Below are 18,337 nucleotides of genomic sequence, written 5' to 3' on the forward strand. Positions count from 1 at the left end.
ATCACATCAGAGCCACATCAGGCTGTAGAAAGGTCAAGGTAATATCAACTGGGTGAGAATATTAAATTGAATGAGTGAAGTAAGATTAAAAAAGTGAGAAAAGAGTAGAATATAGCCTGCTGGGCAAACAGTCTACAGACTGTTTACATTTGTCTCCTGTTGGTTGTGAATGTGTGCGCATACACATGTTCACACGCATGCCCTTCCTGTCTCCCATGGGTCTCCAGTGTCCCTGCGCTCCAGGTGGGCTTTGCATTTTTAATCGATACTGTCTGTAGTGATTAACACTGGTTCTTTTTCTGCAGCAGAAAAACAGACGGACAGAGCGAAAGAGGGAGGCAGAAAGAGAGATGGAAATCTGTCATACACGAGGCAGGGTGTGTGAGTGAGTGTGTACGTGTTTGTGTGTATGTGTGTTTGTTTGGCAGTAATGACCCTCTGCCTCTGGGCGCCTACTGAGTATGTTTATCTCCCACAGCAGCACCAGGCAAAAATAGACAATGCATCACTGCCACACAAACACACACACACCTTTTACATTTTCTCTTTTTCCTCTCCTTTGCTCTAATTACCTCCCTCCTGCATTCTTCCTTTCACACACACACACACACACACACACAGTCCTTTGCTCCGTTCCATATTACTTACTCTGGTCTTACATACTGTTAAGGCTCTTTCTTGCTAGTTCCCTCCTCTCTCATTTTCCCTCCCACTTGTGTTGCAATATGCCTATTAATGATGCAGCTAGAGCACCACTGCCAACTTCCTGCCTCTGACAGAGAGAGAGGAGCGTAGTTGTGGTGTACATGCCCTGCTTTGTACCACTCCTTCTTATCTCTCCACCCCTCTGTCTGTGTTGTTTCCTCAGAGTTAGCCCATGCGAGCAGCGTGTGGACTGAGTACAGCTGTTTCGTTCAGAGCAGAGCCCAACATGTGAGAAGATGTCTGTTGGAGGTTGTGCTTGTCCTGGTGAGTGCCGAGTCTCTCTTTCTCTCGCTCTCTGCCTCTCTCTCCCCCTCTTTCCTCCTCCGTCTCTGTGCTCAGTGGTGCTGTCAGAAAGATGACTTATGTAAAAGCGCTGCAAAGCCGCCTAGGGCCAGCGTCAAGCTGTGTGAGTGTGAGTTTGTGTTTTTTTAGTGAAGCCATGCTACACTCTCAACACGTCCTAAAACAAGGGTAAAGACTGAGGCTACCATACTTTAGAATTGAGTTGTTCAGCAGACCCTCTCAGTCACGCCAGCTTGCTGTGCAGCAGATCAATGACTCTTTGAATTTTGCCACATACAGAGACACTGAGATATCAATAACTACTCCGCTTGCTGAATCTTTTCAGTCTTTTTCTCTGCTTTATTTGGCCATTGTAGGACTACTTCCTGATTATTTGTGCTAGTAAATTTTTAAAAGAGTTGGTGGAAATCACCACGTTTTGTTGCAGGAACTGTTGTCCCGGGGGTCGGAACTGAATTAGGCAAAAGTACTTTAATTTACTCACAGCAAAACGGTTTAAAGCTGGTCTCTCTTGATGGGTTTAAACCATTAATGAGGGTACTTAAGAAGACTTAACTAAGAGTTGAATTTGCTTGAGTTAAGCTGCAGTTTGGATATTCGACAGCTCTTTGTCATTGTGACTTTGCATTTTTTTTGGTTTGTTGTTAAGCTTGGTCTGCCTTTTCCTGAAATCATGTTCCCTTGAGCTTTACCTACAAGTTACATAAATATGCTTTACTGTCATTGTTATAGAGTTTTCCACACTATCCACGCTCTCTCTTGTACTACCGCATCAGAGTAAGAGGAAGGAAATCTCTTCTAGTACATGTCTGCCTGCACATGTTACTCTTTGGCACGCAACTTGTTTTGGCAATTTTTTTGATCTTATAATCTGTTTTCTCCCTCAGGGTATTTGATCCGTTTTGACTTTGGAGCAGTTTTCTCTTTAATGGTACCCCAGTGAGATGAGGCAGGCTACAGAGACGGTTGCCTTGTGCACAGTGAAAGCCTCACAGTGCCAGGAGACAAGCTCTGCGCCGCACAAGGGAGCGAGTAACAGACAGAAATTGAATCGTAGCATCTGCTCGGGGGGATCTCAGAGAGGGAAGATTGAATTAGGGTGTCAGTATCATTTTAATGGGGCTGCTCTGATTCATTGGCAGTCGGCTATCAGATGGAATAATATTAGAAAGGCCACTGCTTGATGTTCTCTTTTCAGATCATTCCTCTTTCTACTATCTGGCTTCCTCATACTTGCCTTCTCCTGTACTGTAGTTTTTCAGTATCTGTGCCTCCTTCGCTCCCTCTGTTGACAGACTTTTTACTGTGGAGCAGAAACTTTTAATGGCATCCACATGTTTGTGAAGGATGCACAGAGAATGACGTCCACCAGAGGAGTTGCCATGTGCAGCATGCACATACACTCGCACACACCTTCATGAGGAGCCTGCTCAGGCAAGTTTAGGCTGGTGGATCTTGCAGATAACCACACAGCAACATTGATCATCTCTGCCTTTCAGGTCTCTCTCTCACTCTCTGTGCGTGCTGTAAATTGTTATATTTGAAGCATGGTTTGTTTACATTCTTGTTCGATGGTGAATGGAGGATCCTCCCTGTCTTTTGAGCGTGCAAATCTGCATCAGAAAAGCAAATGACCTCTCTTAACCTGACATCACGTCCTCTTTTCCTTCGGTCTGGGTTGTTTTTTTTTTGTTGGAAATATTAAAGAAGACGTCTGTATTCATATGACAGAATGTGAACCTGGTCAAGAACACACTTCCCTTGTCTGTCTTGTTCATTAACAACCTTGTGACATCCTGCTGTTGTTGTGACTTTGCTGTGAATCAGCCTTTTTGAGGCTTTGTTCCCCACATGAAGGGGATCCGTCCTAACACGGTGGAGCCAATCACATCCTTTGTTCAGACTAAATGGTAAAAATAGATTGCCTGTGATGCCTGTGAGCTGAAGATACCCCCCCTTCATTCTCACATGCACCCACTCAAGCATGCGCTCCACTCTGCTCGCCACTCTCTCCGTCTCTCACCCATCTCACTCTCACCCCTCCCTCCTATTTCTGCTCCTCTCGTCTCACTCTCTCCCCCTCATTCTACTTAACCCTCTGTGTCACTCCACCATCCCTCTTTCACTGCCTTTTGCCGTAACGGTGGTGTTACCTCATGCAGAAAGTCACATGGCTCCTGATTGGAGAAAAGTGACTTAAAGCAGAGCCAAGATGGCAGCCAAACAGCCAGAGCTTTTTTGATTACCATTACACAACAACACGACTGCCTCAGCTTTATCTCACTGCAGCCTGCGCCTCTCTTTCTTTTCCTCCTTAGTTTTTCTCTTCTCTTCTACCCCCCTTCTCTCTACCCTAGTGAGTCTCTCAGATCTTGTTTGCTAGATCAAAATGGCTGTGTGTGCAGAGGCAGAGAGAAAGAAGGAATGCGTGGGAGACAGAGATGCTGGGGAGTCAGAGAGATGGGGGGAGCAGGGGGTGCAGAGTGGAGAGGAGCTGTAGTGATGTCACATCTGCTGCGGGCCGACAGGATGGCAACAGAAAGCTGGCATGTGCCACATAGTCATGAGGAGGGGGAGGATGTGGAGAAAACTAAATGCGTGGGAAGGAAAAAAAAGATTTCGTATCAAAGCACACATTTATTTGTGAGGGATGTGCAGTCTTTATCACATGAGACTGATACAGAAGGTGACGGCAACAGGGCTCAGACTGAAACAGAGCTGTGCTGAAAACCAAAGGTGCGAGTAGGACAGCTTATTTAATTCCCTGGATATTAGCACAACAAGAAGGCTGTAAAAATGACTAATGGGGTTCACTGCCTCAACCCACAGTTTAAAAAGTTTATTAAGTGGCTCTACACCAGGTCCTGTCTGACAACAACAATCCTCTACAGCGTACTTTAGGGATTGGGTAATGCTTAATGTTGTGGTTTCAGATTAGTGGCTTTTCACATCTACAGTGAGTGTCCTACACACAGACTTTCACGTACTTACTTTTGTTATCCTTCGATATATTGTTAACACATGCTGCTTAACTGTCTCCTGTCAAGCCACAGTAGCATCCTCTGGGTGCTGTCTGTGTTTGGTTCTCTATGCTGCTGCTGCTGTGTTGCTATCACTAGGTTTGTTTTATCACTAGGATTGTGTTTCCACTGTGGCATCTAAAGCAGCAACAGGAATCTGAACATGATGTTCACCAGCGCTCTCTTCAGATATTCTCAGTGCTGCTTCACGCTCCCTGTCACAAGTTTGATCATAGACAGTATACCTCTGAAAGTACTGGTAAATGTTTTCAAGGCTGTTTGGTATTTGTAAAACTGCCAGGTTTAGGTCAGGTATCATATCAATAAATAAAAAATTCCTAAAAATATAGATTTTTGTTATGTTTTACTCTGTTAGACTAGAAATTACATCGTAGTGTTGCTTGTCCTGTTGCATGCATTTCTCAGGGTGAACGCTTTGCAATCTACCTACACATAAGTATATGTCTTCCCTGAGCTGCTTCCTGATGTAGGACTCTTTTTTATTGTACATGACCGCCATTTTCTTATCCACCCTTAATGTTATCATTGCTTGCCAGCCCTTCCTGCTAAGTACTCCATGTATGTGTGTACTAAATCTCTTACTGAATACATGAAATAGGATTCAATTCTGATTCAAGAGCGAAACATTTCCACAGTATATATGCAGTAAAGATTACATGCAATATCAAATATTTTGTGTCATATGATCAACACTTCAATTTGGGTCATCTGTATTAGTTTAATGTAATAATAATGTAGATAATGTAGACTTTCTCTACATGTCTCAGTGTTAAAATATAAGTAGTATTGTACATATAAAACCTATTGATTGGTATAATCATAGGATTAGCTAATAAAGTTACAGATCTGATCAAATGATAGATTTTAAAGTTGTTTTTTTTAACAGTACAGATTATTGTAGTGAATAGTGAAAACTATAAACTCCTGGATAGAGTTTGTTTTATTGTGTTCTAAGGTATGAGGCAGATGTTTGCAGTGTTTGCCAGCAGAGGGAGATACTGCTCTATCACGTTGTCTTGTTTTAGTCCATCAAAACAGACAGGACAGACAGCAGGCTGGGAATCATTGTTTTTAAAGAAGGCTTTAGTCTATCTGTAATCCCCCTGTATTTGAGCGATAATATATGTCCCGTCATAAATACGAAGGCAACTCTTTAGATTAAATTGTGTTTACTTTACCTAGAGAGAGTTTTTAAGGTAATGTAAAACATCTGGAATGAACCTGGTGTTGCAGGATTGTCATATTAGTTATTATCAGGAGCACATTTGAAGTAACAAAATAATTATCAGATGCTTTGGAAAGAAGGGAGGAATCTGATCAAATTGAACATCAAAAGCAATATACTTCAGCTGTGTCATCACAATATGAAACTCCAGCTCCAAGCACATAGGGGGAGGGGAGGTTGTTCGATTTTGTTTACATGATGAATCCCACAATTCACACCAGATATGATTATGGTATTCTCCTGTGATCTGAACACATGACCACAAGCTGCAGCGGATACTCTAAATCTCTGCTCTATGCCTGACATGGGGTTTATTGAGTAACTGTGATTGGTGTGGGTCAGATGTGTTTACTCGCTGCCTTTCAATGAAATGCATTGCTTGACTTTTCTCATCTGCACTTCTGGTTTACATAATTATACAAACTGACTGGCAGCTCAAGTGAAAGCTTAAACAAATTGAGCTTTAAATGCACTTCGAGACCACAAAGGGTTTTCTGCCCTTCAAATATATTGCTTGTAAACATTTGAGTGGTTATTGATTAAAAGTGAGGCTGCAGATTATACCCCTTACATAATCTGAGGCCATGAAAGGCTCAGGACTGTGGTCTAAAGGATTTGAGTCATCAGCAAAGTCAATCATTTTTTATAAGCCTTTACAAAGTTGTCTTGAATTAACCAGCAGGTTTAGGCAATGAGTCAGTGTTTCAGATTTTCTGAGCAGAGAACTTCTGAATCACGCCCCATACTGTATTTAATTTATAAAAGCGTGTAGATCAAAGCACATTTTGTTGTTTTAGAAATGTTAAGGTCGAGACAGACTGCACTAGATGACCAGTGCTAGTTCACATAGTTCCAGCAGCTCTGCCAACGTTCCACTCCTCACTATGATTGCATTAAGCTTCACTGCCCATACGATACAAAGTTGCACCAAAATGCACCAGATAAGAAAAGAAGACCATGAAATGGAAATGTCATGGTCTTCTTTTCTACTCTGTCGTTTATTGTAGAAATCTCCAAACTCCAGAAATGAAAAGCACATTAGACTTTAAGATTTTTTTGTTTTGGTAAAATCCATTGTATTGATTATTGTAAATTCAATTATTTTCCTCATAAGATAAGGGGTAAATTGTATTGTTTCAGTTATTGCAAATGTTTCAACTGTAACCAAAGCAAGCAAAAGGAAAAGAGCTGTAACAAACAAACAAAATGACAAGCCGTTATATTGAGTGAAGTAAGTACACTAAATCTAAAATAACTTTATAATAACTGATTTAAAGTGCCCCAATCTTACCACTAATTTCAGTCTGGATAAGGACTAAAGATTGCTCCATCTCTAAAAAAAACCCCCAAAGCTTATTTATGTAACCCAGAGGACAAGCCAGTCCTCTGAATGAATGTTGTAGTCATTGGAATTTTTGTTAAAGATTGCTTCCAGACATCTTTTATTGAAGCTTATTTTGTGAAGTTTCAGGAGCAGGACCACACCTCAACTGCTCCACTTCCTGCATTCCTATAAATACCATCTAACCCTCTCCTGCTCTTCCGCTCACGTTTTTCCTAATAAATCATTTAAATGCATCTTGTTCATGGTGTGGTCCTTGCTAGAGAAATATGTATATTAAAGGGTTAGCTTTTAATAGTTTGTGTCTGATACTATTTTAAAAAGTTCAACTATTTTGTTAAAATCCTTCAAATGACATCTGTGCCTTCTCCCTCATTAAAAACTCCAGCATCTATAAATATGCAAATATATTTAATTTTGGCGGTTTTCCTGCTTGACACAAGATGTCTCTTACATTACTGTAAAGTTCATTCTCAGTGTTTGTGCGCTGGGGCTTCAAGTTTCCACATCACACTTGTATTAGTTAAATATTGGACCAGGACTGGTTCCAAACTAGAACTTTGTCATGTCACAAATCCTGCTCTTAAGCCCAGCCCTTAAAATCTGATTTTCTGTGAGCACAGAGAAACTTTCCACTTTCAGCAGATGAATTTGAAAAAAACCCTCCAGTTTCTCTGTGCACACATCATTCTGCATAGTGAAACTCAAACGTCCAACTGTAGAAACATGAAGAAAAAACATATTTTTGAGTGGAGGGGGACTTTAAATAGATCTGTAAGCTTTGAAAGGGCTTCGTGTATGCACGTATGGCAGTCTTGTTCCCATGTAGCAGCATTAGGAAAGGGCTGACAATCAACTTTGTCATTTTAAAAACTATACTGCATACTACAAGTTGTAGTATAGTATTTCAATAGTCTCTGAAAAGACAATTACTCTGCTTTCAGTGTTGCTATCTGCTGTGTTGCTGCATCTCTTTAATCTCTTGAATGATACTTTGTATCTTTGGGCCTAATGTAACTCTTAATATTAAATAGCAATGACAAAAACAAAGTGAGCTGCTCGTAATAGACTGATAACTGTTCCTTTCAATGGGCACCCACCTTTGTACCTGACGCACGCTCATGTCCCGGACATGACAAATTGGGGGGCCAGGCTGTCTGGGATGCCAGGCCTTGATGTTGTGCAGGTCTGCAGCCGAGGATGCTTGTGTGCCGGGATGGGCGGAGGAGCCCGGAGGAGGCGGGGTCTTTGTTTGTTCGAGTCTCGGCTGGCAGGAACAAAGGGTCCAGTAGTAGTAGTAGATAGGTATCGCTCTAAAGATCCCCCCCTATACAAATGTCGCCCAAAACATATATTAGGGAATTGCAAATTGGACAGAAACTAGCGGGAGTGTTTTAGTACCCTTCGCTTGCTGTCTTGTTTGGGACCACAGGACTGCGTTATCTACGTACGGAGCTGGAGCTTCCCCCATCCAGCCGCCCCGGCTACCAGCGAGGCTAGCTGGCTAGAAAACACCGAGCGGAGGTGTTGAGCAACACCGCGTTTCGGTGGACCTTTCTCTGCAGGTAACTTCCAGCTTCAAACCATAGCAGTGAAACAGCACCACTGGTTCACACTGAGTAGCTAAAACAGTTCATGAACAAGCATTGAAATGTAAATGCGGTGATAATGGTAGTTTAGCAGCGAGGTTGATAGCTTAGCAATGGCATCCGTCCTCTGTGAGCTGTTAATGAACGCGGCCCTGCGGTTCAGTGTACGCCTGGCCCTGTTTGTTAAACGCAATACTGGCCACTTTTCGTTAAATACCGGCTGTGTATGTCCACAATGTACGAGCAATAAACTAATACCAGTAGTCGGTGCAGGTATGTTGAAGTCTTTGACATTGCTTTGGATGTGTTGCTTTTATCGACTTGGAGCCACTTCCAGGCTCTTGTCTGGATGCGGATCTATTGTTTTGCAGTGGAGTACTTTAGACGGACTAACCTGCACCAAACTCACAATTAAAAAGTTGTGACGCCTCATGAGTGCTCATCTGATCTCAAGCAGATTATCCTACCAAAGGAGGCTTCAGAGCTGTAGTCATTGCTGTCTCTTTGTCATGCGTTGAGGATGCTTCAGTGGCTCTTTCACATACACATCACGTTTGACCAGTAACATAGACATTATATCCTCCATGCAGTAAATCCCATAATCTTTCGATATTGCTTAGATGGATTCAAGGCAGGAACCTGGGCTCCTAGTAAGGATGTGAGTTGGTGTTAAATAGAGGTAAAAATGATGCATTTGTGTAGAAATTATCTGTCAGAGTATGTAGGCATTGTATATCAGGGAAAATAAGGTACCTGGTCAAGTTTGATTATGAAGAGGTTTAGTAGTGGAAGAATTATGTGTCGCAGCGGTGTTTGTGTTTTGCATAATGTGCATCAGATTAAACAAAGACTAATCATATGTGGTTGAATGCTGTCTGGGGCTAAGGGCTGGTGGTGTTGGGGGGGTGGAGGGGGTCTGTAGGTCAGAGGTAATGCATAGAGAGCCATTGTTGGGTGTTCCTGAACAGATTCATCCCATAGTAATGGGGAGGAGAAGATGACCTGTTATGACTCTCACGGGTATACTGAGGCGTGAAAGAAAGGGATGAAAGTAAATGAAGGAGGAGTTGTAGTTGTTCAAGGAGCAGAGACTGGGTTCTTGAGGAGGACAGACAGATCAGAGTTCACACAGGCATACTTAAATGTGCTTTTCTCTATCTCTTTTGACTTGGACCACCACCATAAGTTGTGGAGTGGCCTGCCTGTGGGGGCACCCACCCACCAACAGTGATGTGAAAAGATTTTAAAAAACCCAAACATCCCACTTACGTTCATCCCGTGGAAGAGTGGCCTGCAATGGAGTCAGTGTTTATTCCCCTGCTGGTTTTGTTTTGGTACAATCCCCTTTTTATATGCCAAGCTGACAGTGACAGACTGTGTTGTGCATAAATTGTGCCTTAGTCAAAGTAACAAATTAACATCATACTACCTTCAGGTGGTGCTTGTTGTGGATGCCAGATTTACAGAGCAGGGCACGAATAAACAACATTAACAGGGGGGGGGGGGGGGGGGGCAAAAAACTGAAACAGCCAGGATTTTCTATGAACCTGAAGTTGCCAAGATCTATATACCCTATTATGAATCTATCAGTGCAACATATGTGAAATTTCCTGTTTTACCACACACTTAAATGCTTTGAGAAACACACTACCTGTAAAGACAATATCTGTGGTTGTGATGAGGCTCTCTGAGTTACAATTCAAGAACTATTCCCAAATATCCCAGTTTGTCACTGTCTGCTAGTGTTTAAAATATATTTAGCCAGACCTAATTTTATGCAGCCTCTGCCTGTGTGAGGTCTCTCTTTTTTTAGTAGAGATATAGAATAGATGTTTTCCCAGAGCCTGGGATTGTTTGAGCCTCAATGCCTTATCTGGGCAGACAAGGGTTAACAACAGCCAGGGCAGGCAGTGGGGGGGGGATGGGTAAAAGAGGCAACTAGAGGGGGAGATGCACACACACACACACACACACACACACACACACACACACACACACACACACACACACACACACACACACACACACACACACACACACACACAGTGCAGAGGAACATGGTGAGGATCACATGGGGCTGGGCTGTATGCAGAGAAGAGGGTTCCCTATAATGGTGCGCATGTTACAAAAACATGTCAGACCATCTCCTCCGCTTGAGTCCCCTTATTTCACTGATTATTTTCTCAGATTTCTGCAGTCTAATAAATGTTGCCGGCCGCCACCCCCCCAACCCCCCAAATGATGATTTGTTTTCTTGTCCATTTACCAAATTGAAGATGCATTAGAGAATGAAAGCAGCAGGTAAATTGTTTTGACAGCGTGCTATTATTTGAGTAAATCTCAACAAAATCATCCAGCATTAGATTACTTAGATGACGCTGTGATTTGAATGAGCTAAATCTAAGTAATCTAAATCTCCTCTAAATCTTTGCTCTTTTTTTTTCCTTCTCCTCCCTCCTCTGTGTGCAGGCTGTTCGTCAAAGTCATTCAAGCTGTACTCTCCTAAGGAACCCCCCAACGGCGGCAGCTTTCCCCCCTTCCACCCGGGCGCTATGCTTGACAGAGATGTGGGGTAGGTGACGGTTTTCTGCCGGGACATGAGAGATGTTCTGTTTAAAATACGTGCAATGCTAGTGAAACTGCATTTTCAGTCATTAAATCGTGTAGATTATCTTCTTTTCTTTCTTAAATATCTTCCATGCTGTAACTTTTCATTATAGTTTGACCTAGATATGTTTTCAGCTTGTCTATTTTTAGGTGTTGATTTTATGAAAAATTGCTACTTTTGTAGTTTTGCGGCTTTTGTGAGGCACATTCTTTAAACTGTAATGTGTTTGATTATTGCAAAAAAGACTGTGCATCTTTGATACTGATATTGGAGTACAATCAAATAAGCTGATTACACAGAATCTGACCATAAAAGGCAAAATAGAGATGAAGCAACGTTCACTTTAATTAAAAGTGGCAGACAGTTACAGTACTTATTAAATGTATGGGTTTTTTTTGCAAGTTCAGCTGAGTTTTTTATCTATTATGTCTGTTTGTTTCATTGTATTGTGGATTTTTATCTGAAGCTCACAAAAACAGGACGTTTAAGTCAGTGATCAAGATTTAGAGTGAACAACATATTATACATTAGCTGTATAGTACATAAAACACACTTGCATAATGTCATTTACATTTCTGAGAGAATATATTCTGATTTATTTAATTATTTTCCTTTCAGGCCTACACCCATGTACCCCCCGTCATACATGGAGCCAGGAATGGGGTGAGTTAATGGACACTTGTACAGTTGTTGGTTTTCAGAAAGTTAAAAAAAATATATATAAGAACTGTTTATTCATAGGTGCTCTGGATTCATGCTCGGAAATGTGGACATTAAACTCTCCTGTAATTAACCTTAGTTTAAGGCCACTCTTGGCTTTTATTTGCACTGGGGGTGTGGAAAAGCAACAGGAGCACCTTTAACTGCAGAGTGTTGAATCCTCTGTTTTCTTTTTCCAGGAGACCCACACCGTACGGGAACCAGACAGACTACCGGATATATGAGCTGAACAAAAGGCTACAGAATTGGACAGAGGTGAGAGAAGCTTTGTGAATTCACATAGTCATACAAACTCCAAACTGTGTTCACGTCCAAAAACACAATTACAATTACTACGTTTTCAAGCCGGTTGTGACAACAGTCTGCAGTGCTACATTCTGCGGCTTCTTTCAACCACTTACTGTTGCCGTGTTTTCAAATTGTTCCTCCCAGCTGCTGTTTGTGTCTAGTTAACCATGCTAGGGATTTTGTGGGAAATTAAGCCTGAGATCTCTCTGACTTAATTTATATTCAGGCTCTAATAGGATTATCTGATCAACCTGGCTAAAACATAATTGGAGTGCCAACTGTTTATATGGCTGAGCGCACAAGTGAGTAGCTGTTACCATCCGTGCTTTTTCTGTGACCGTCAGCATGTATGTTACAACAATTACATGCACGCTAAACTCTGTACATTGGACATATTTTTTCTGCAATTAAGTTCAGCATATAACCAGTTTCTGCCCTATTTAGAAAGTCCCACTTCTCAACTTCAGTTTTGTTTGTACTTCTTGTTGGCATTCACAACCACTCACCTTTTAAAACATTTTTTTGGCCACTGTCATTCATCCATGTGAGGTGAATTAATGTCATGAAGTATGCACATCTGTTCTCTGGTGATCTGCAAACTGCCAGTGGTTTATATAAACTAGTGCTCTGTTGATCACACAGTGGAGTAGAGGAATAGAAGAGTTATAGAAGTGGTTATTTAAGGAAACAAAAGCTTCTGCCTCTTCTTTGTGAGCAGTTTTAGTACATTCGCAGTGTTTGTTTTGTTTGTATTATCTTGTGTAACTCCCTTACCTTTCTAACCTTACTTTACAAACTAAACTCCTATTGTTTTAGATATTTAGCTGCATTCTTACTTGTGGCAGGGTTGACTATGAATGATTTGTCCTCTGATATATGACCTACTTAAACTGTGTTATTAAAAGTATACTGAACCAGAATTGTTTGACATTAAAATGGAGAACATAATAGCATATATTCTTCAGTGTGGCTTTATTTTAGTGTGAGGATATGATCAAGTATATTTTATTATAATAATATGTGTCATGATTTTAAGGAATTAAAGACAGGGAGTAATTTTTCTTCCTCTGCTCTCAGGATTGTGATAATCTCTGGTGGGATGCCTTCACCACAGAGTTCTTTGAGGATGATGCCATGCTCACCATCACTTTCTGTCTGGAAGATGGACCCAAACGATACAGTAAGATGAATAAAAAAATGAAAAAGAAGATCATGCTGATGTTAGGTTGATTTCTAAGACAAAGCCATTTTCATACCATTCATCATTGATCTCTTTTGTCCATAGCCATTGGCAGGACGTTGATTCCACGATATTTCCGGAGTATCTTTGAGGGGGGCGCCACTGAGCTGTTTTATGTTTTGAAGCATCCAAAGGAGTCTTTCCACAGTAACTTTGTATCTCTCGACTGTGACCAATGCACCATGGTTACCCAGAATGGCAAACCTATGTTCACACAGGTATAGTTAATGTCACTCTGGATGAAAATTGTGCAGCCTTCCCTCTACTGTGACTTCTAACTTCTTTTTTTTTTTTTAAATGTCTTTTTTACTGGATAAGGTTTGTGTGGAGGGCCGTCTGTACCTAGAGTTCATGTTTGATGACATGATGAGGATCAAGACGTGGCACTTCAGCATCAGACAACACAGAGAGGTCCTACCCAGGAGCATTTTGGCAATGCATGTAAGTTCCAGACTCAAAGAAATACTCTCAAATGCACTTATTGTACTTTCATCTGTTCATCGCTCACCCTTTTTAACCTCATTATGCAGGATCCCCAGATGCTGGATCAGCTAGCTAAAAATATCACCAGATGTGGGCTGTCCAACTCCACGCTCAACTACCTCCGTGTAAGCCAGCCCCACTTATAATTACAGTCATCTTTAGCTGCTTAATAATTGGATTCACCTCAACTACACATAAAACCACCTGCAAACGCTTGCTAATTTACCCCCCTTTTTTTTCTTTCATAAGCTTTGTGTGATATTGGAGCCCATGCAAGAGCTGATGTCCCGGCATAAGACCTACAGTCTGAGCCCAAGAGACTGCCTGAAGACTTGCCTCTTTCAAAAGTGGCAAAGAATGGTAGCACCTCCAGGTAACACACACACACATCTTTTTGAAATTGCAGTGGATTTTTATGACAGAGATTACTTTTCCTGCCACAGGCCCAGAAACAACTAATTCGTAGAGATTTAAATTCTTGATAATGATAGCTCACCGTTTTCTTTATGTACTTGTAGCCGAGCCAGCCAGACAAGCACCAAACAAGAGGCGGAAAAGGAAGGTGTCCGGCGGTAGCACTGTGAGCACTGGCGGAGGCAGCAATAACAACAGCAACAGCAAAAAGAAGAGTCCAGCCAACAGCTTTTCTCTCTCCAGCCAGGTACCTGTAAGCATTACATCTACTTGACCTCTATCTGCACCTCCAAGTTCAGCTGAGCAAGGCATGAGAGAGTAGGCCAGAGGGGGGTGGAGGGGCTGTAATGAGAGGCAAGGAAGTTAGAAAGTATTTTGTGGGTGTAGCAGGTGGTAACCGGGGTACTTAGTGTGTTCAAGACTAGGTTCAAAAGCAGGCCAAGATAGAGATAGCTTACGGAGGCATTTGGAGGTGGGGTTTGTATTGACGTGTTCTGGGGTTGGGGGTTGATTTATGAAATTTTATTAAGATGGGATGAGTAGATTTAGTTAGTAGACCCCCTGATGTGAACCAGTGATGGGCAGTCCCTGGTCCTCTGGGGCCACAGGTTTATGGGTTTATATAGAAGGAGGTACATGTGACCTCCATCTCTGAGTAATGCTTAATATATTTTGGGGCCATGGGGTAGGGTTACCTTGCTCTGATTTCCAGTGGGACAGTTTTTCTCTAAATCGACCTGATTTAGCACGTACAGAGTTACCACTAAGCCCATCAGAGCACATGATTCACACAGCACTGCTGTCTTTGCTTACTTGGTTGCTTGAGCGAACGAGACCCGAGGTGGAATGAAACCCCCCCCCCCCCGCTCCCCCGTGATGCAGCACTCAAGGATCAGGGATGCCCACTGCTGGCCAGTAGGTGAGGGCCCGTCAGCCCCGTTTCTTGCAACAGGGGCAGGGAGTAAGGACCACATGGACTACTGAACTTTTAGAGTAACCCTAAAGGACCAGCAGATTGTCGTGTTGTGATTGGGTTCAGAATGAGAGGACGCTAATACCTCAACATGTCATATCTGGGGTCCCTCGATCCCTAAAAAAATTAGCGTGAAGTATCAGTTCTAATGCATTTGAGTTTGAATTCTGTGAAAAGTTTATTAGTGTCTGAGGTTTCATTTGTAAATCTGGATTTCATCCCAGTTAGATCTGACCTAGACAACAGGCCAAAACCAGTAGTTTCAGCTCGCCCGTGCTGACAGTCATTCCGCGCACCCCCCTGTATTATGGGGATAATATGTACCGGCCCTTACTGTCCCCTTTAGGACGTGATGATGGTGGGAGAGCCCACTCTGATGGGAGGGGAGTTTGGTGACGAGGACGAGCGTCTGATCACACGGCTGGAGAACACGCAGTTCGATGGGGCGAATGGCCTGGAAGATGAGGACAGTTTCAACAGCTCGCCTGCACTGGGGGCACACTCGCCCTGGAACAACAAGGCTCCCTCCAGTCAGGAGAGCAAGAATGACAACTCCCAGTCTTCCCAGTAGAGTGCTGAGGTCCCAGCCAGCCCCTTTTCAATGCTTAAACCTACTGGGATCCACCTGAGCCAACAAGCTAGTGAGAGGAGTCAGGGAGGGATGCCTCAAGCACTTGTGTTCAATTTACTTGTGTTTGTTTTGTTCAGTTATACTTCAAAGATGAAAGGAGAGTGGTTAGGGAAAGGGATACTAGTTGGTGGACTGAAGGAGCTCTATGCTGCTACATGAAGGACAGTTACAGCAGAATCCTACTCTCGCTCCCTCACATTGTTGCACATGCTCAGTGGTGCTCAGCCTTGGCCCTTGTCTGCTCGGCTTCAGTCAGTCCTCTTAGAGGTGTGGTGAGACTGGCGGGGATGGCGGTGTGTGTGCATGGGTGTTAACCCCCGATCATCGCTCACCACAGCGTTTGAGCCAGAGGTGGCGTGCCCTGTTGTCTGAGTGCTCGCCATGGCGACCATGTCAGTGGGTTCTTGTTCCAACCTCGGGTCTCTCAGGCGTGGTTTTCCTTGACGACGCACCTCATTGTTTCTGTTGTGCTCATGTCACAGGGAAGAAATGCTTAGTTTTTATTTAACTTATTTTTTTGCAGGCTGCAGAAAACTGTGTGCACTATTAGCATCAAAATTCAACGTCCGGTTTTTAAAAACTCAATTATTTGTTTTTGTAGGACCTGGTTGGAACAAAAACCTGTACAGTGCCGGAGCTTGAGGACCGGAGTTGAGAACCACTACGCTAAATCTTAAACCCACACACTCTCACACACACACACACACACACACACACACACTCACACACAAACACTCACACACACTCACACACAAACACTGACACACACCCAAACCAGTGCACACACCAACACACACTCACCTACACCTACAACATAAAACATTGAGGTACTGGAGAGAGGTGGTACGCAGCATGTCTGGACGAGAGCACCAGATGCTACAGAAGTGTGTTTTCATTTTCTATGTTTTAGACTTGTTTTGAATTTTTTTTTTATTTTTGTAAACAATTTCTAAAAAACAAACAGACAAGCAAGCAAACAAAAACACCCCAGAATATTCTTTGCACTGTTTTCCACTATTAACTCCAATCTATTTTTCTTATGAATTGACAGTGTATTTTTTTCCTTTTCTATTATTGCTAATGTAAGAACTGTAAAACATCTGAAACCTGCAGTATATTAATGTATAAGTATTGCTGTTAGATCATTCTTATTGTGATGGTTAATAACTTTCATGTAAGTCTATGCTTGATATAATGTCATCCATCTGTATCAGACATCACACTGTCATGAGGTCCATCAGCTTCAGTGCTAGAAAACCGGTCAAGGAGAACAACGCTAGTGTTTTAATACTGAGCTTCATCTTGTTTGATGTGAGTCCAAAGCAGCACACTGGAAACCATTTTCCCCCCGCTAAATTTCCAAGAAGCACCTGGTTTGGATCTGTTGTCTTGTCATTGCAGAACTGTTTGCTTTGTCTTGAATTCTCTATCTGGGGGTGCTCTCTTTAGAGAACATAATAACAGAGAACTTCTCAAATTTGCTACTCAAAAATATTTTAAAAACAAGTTTTGACAGGATTGTAAAATAAGAAAAAAAAAGACTTTTGTATTAACTTAAGTTTCCCAGAAATGTTTTTAATCACAATTAAGAAAGCTGCAGACCAAGGAGCTAAATGTAAAGATTCTTTAGATATTGATTACATTGCGCTGTTTGTTTTATGAAAAATCATTTTGTTGGCTTTACTCATGTTTGTGTCTGTGCTTGTATATTTTTAGGTAGTTATTTCTGTAAAAGTTATTCTATGTATTCCTCCCTAGAACTACGAGAAACTCAATCTAATGTAAAAAGATGAAAAGCTTCTTAAAAGTTTTTTTTTTTTAAACGTGATTTTTAATGGTACAATCACTGATAAAATAATTTTGCCCTCATTTTAGCAAACTGTATTTATTTTTCTATGTACTGACATTCTGTTTAGATCCGACCCGCCTGTACAGTACTCATGATGATATATGGAGGAGTTTGTGGGGCTGCAGAGTCAGTTAATGCTGATAGAGGTCATTCTGTTACTTGTTTTGTGTGACATGCAGCTCCTGAGTCAATCTGGCTTCATCTTCACAATGGTTAAGTATACATTAGAGTATACATTAAAGAGATATTTAATAGCTATTTTCTGCTGTTGTAGGTTTCTGGTCTATCTGAAAACTTATCAGATGCGCAAAAAAAAACAAAAACAAAACAATAAATAACCACATTTAGGGAAAATAATGACCTAAGTTGTCTTTTTTTATTCTGTGAAGTAACTGTTTCATGTTGAGTCATCATCTGATATAGAGCCTTGTGATCTGTGATTCTAGGAAGGTCCCTCCCACAATGACACAACCTTTTGTGAAATTTTATAGAATGTAATGTAATCGTTATTGGAGTCCAAACCCTGAAGGCGTTGAACTCTGGAGTTTGTGCCAGTTGATTATCATTTTTTGCCGTAGCTGTTTAAATTGCCATAAACTGGAATCAGCTATAACTATGAAACCTGGCACAATAGCTGGAAATGATGTGCAAGTGCTCCCCAAGTAACATGAGTCCAATTGGCCAGATGGTGGCGCTGTAATTAAAGCCAAAAATCAGTTTTGTAAATGTCACATCCCCCTCACAGTAAGTCTCTTTGACTTGCCATTTGACTTGCAAAGAACATCTCAATGTGCTCTACAAGAAAACAAAAACTCTTTGAACCATAAAAATTCCCTGTGATAGATTTTTTTTTCTTTTTTAAATTTGCATTAACTGAAAAAACAGATTTGACTACAGCTTTTTGGATTTTGTTTTTATCAACACTT

General features: G+C 41.8%; 1 protein-coding gene across 4 annotated transcripts; it reads left to right on the forward strand.

The window, feature by feature from the left end:
- Positions 1-777: 777 nt before the first annotated feature.
- On the forward strand, positions 778-17,755 carry ldb1a (LIM domain binding 1a). 4 transcript variants are annotated; one of them, XM_062430502.1, is made up of 11 exons: positions 778-969; positions 10,675-10,777; positions 11,432-11,476; positions 11,713-11,788; positions 12,899-13,001; positions 13,107-13,279; positions 13,380-13,502; positions 13,592-13,669; positions 13,794-13,917; positions 14,063-14,211; positions 15,278-17,755. In XM_062430502.1, the coding sequence occupies exons 1-11, from the start codon at positions 942-944 to the stop codon at positions 15,500-15,502; spliced, it is 1,227 nt and encodes a 408-aa protein (XP_062286486.1). In that variant the 5' UTR covers positions 778-941; the 3' UTR covers positions 15,503-17,755. The 4 variants fall into 4 exon arrangements, with proteins under 4 accessions (XP_062286486.1, XP_062286483.1, XP_062286484.1 ...); XM_062430499.1 differs by having other exon boundaries at positions 16,164-17,755; XM_062430500.1 differs by having other exon boundaries at positions 14,063-14,205; positions 16,164-17,755.
- The last annotated feature ends 582 nt before the right edge of the window (positions 17,756-18,337 follow it).

The sequence above is a fragment of the Scomber scombrus genome, chromosome 12, assembly GCF_963691925.1.
Source record: "Scomber scombrus chromosome 12, fScoSco1.1, whole genome shotgun sequence".
Taxonomy (NCBI): domain Eukaryota; kingdom Metazoa; phylum Chordata; class Actinopteri; order Scombriformes; family Scombridae; genus Scomber; species Scomber scombrus.

Excerpts from the sequence above, each read along its gene's own strand:
- ldb1a (XM_062430502.1), top strand. The coding sequence starts at position 942 with ATGTCTGTTGGAGGTTGTGCTTGTCCTG. Across the intron at positions 13,002-13,106 it reads AGATGGACCCAAACGATACA|CCATTGGCAGGACGTTGATT; the intron begins GTAAGATGAATA and ends TTTTGTCCATAG. Across the intron at positions 13,670-13,793 it reads CCACGCTCAACTACCTCCGT|CTTTGTGTGATATTGGAGCC; the intron begins GTAAGCCAGCCC and ends TTCTTTCATAAG.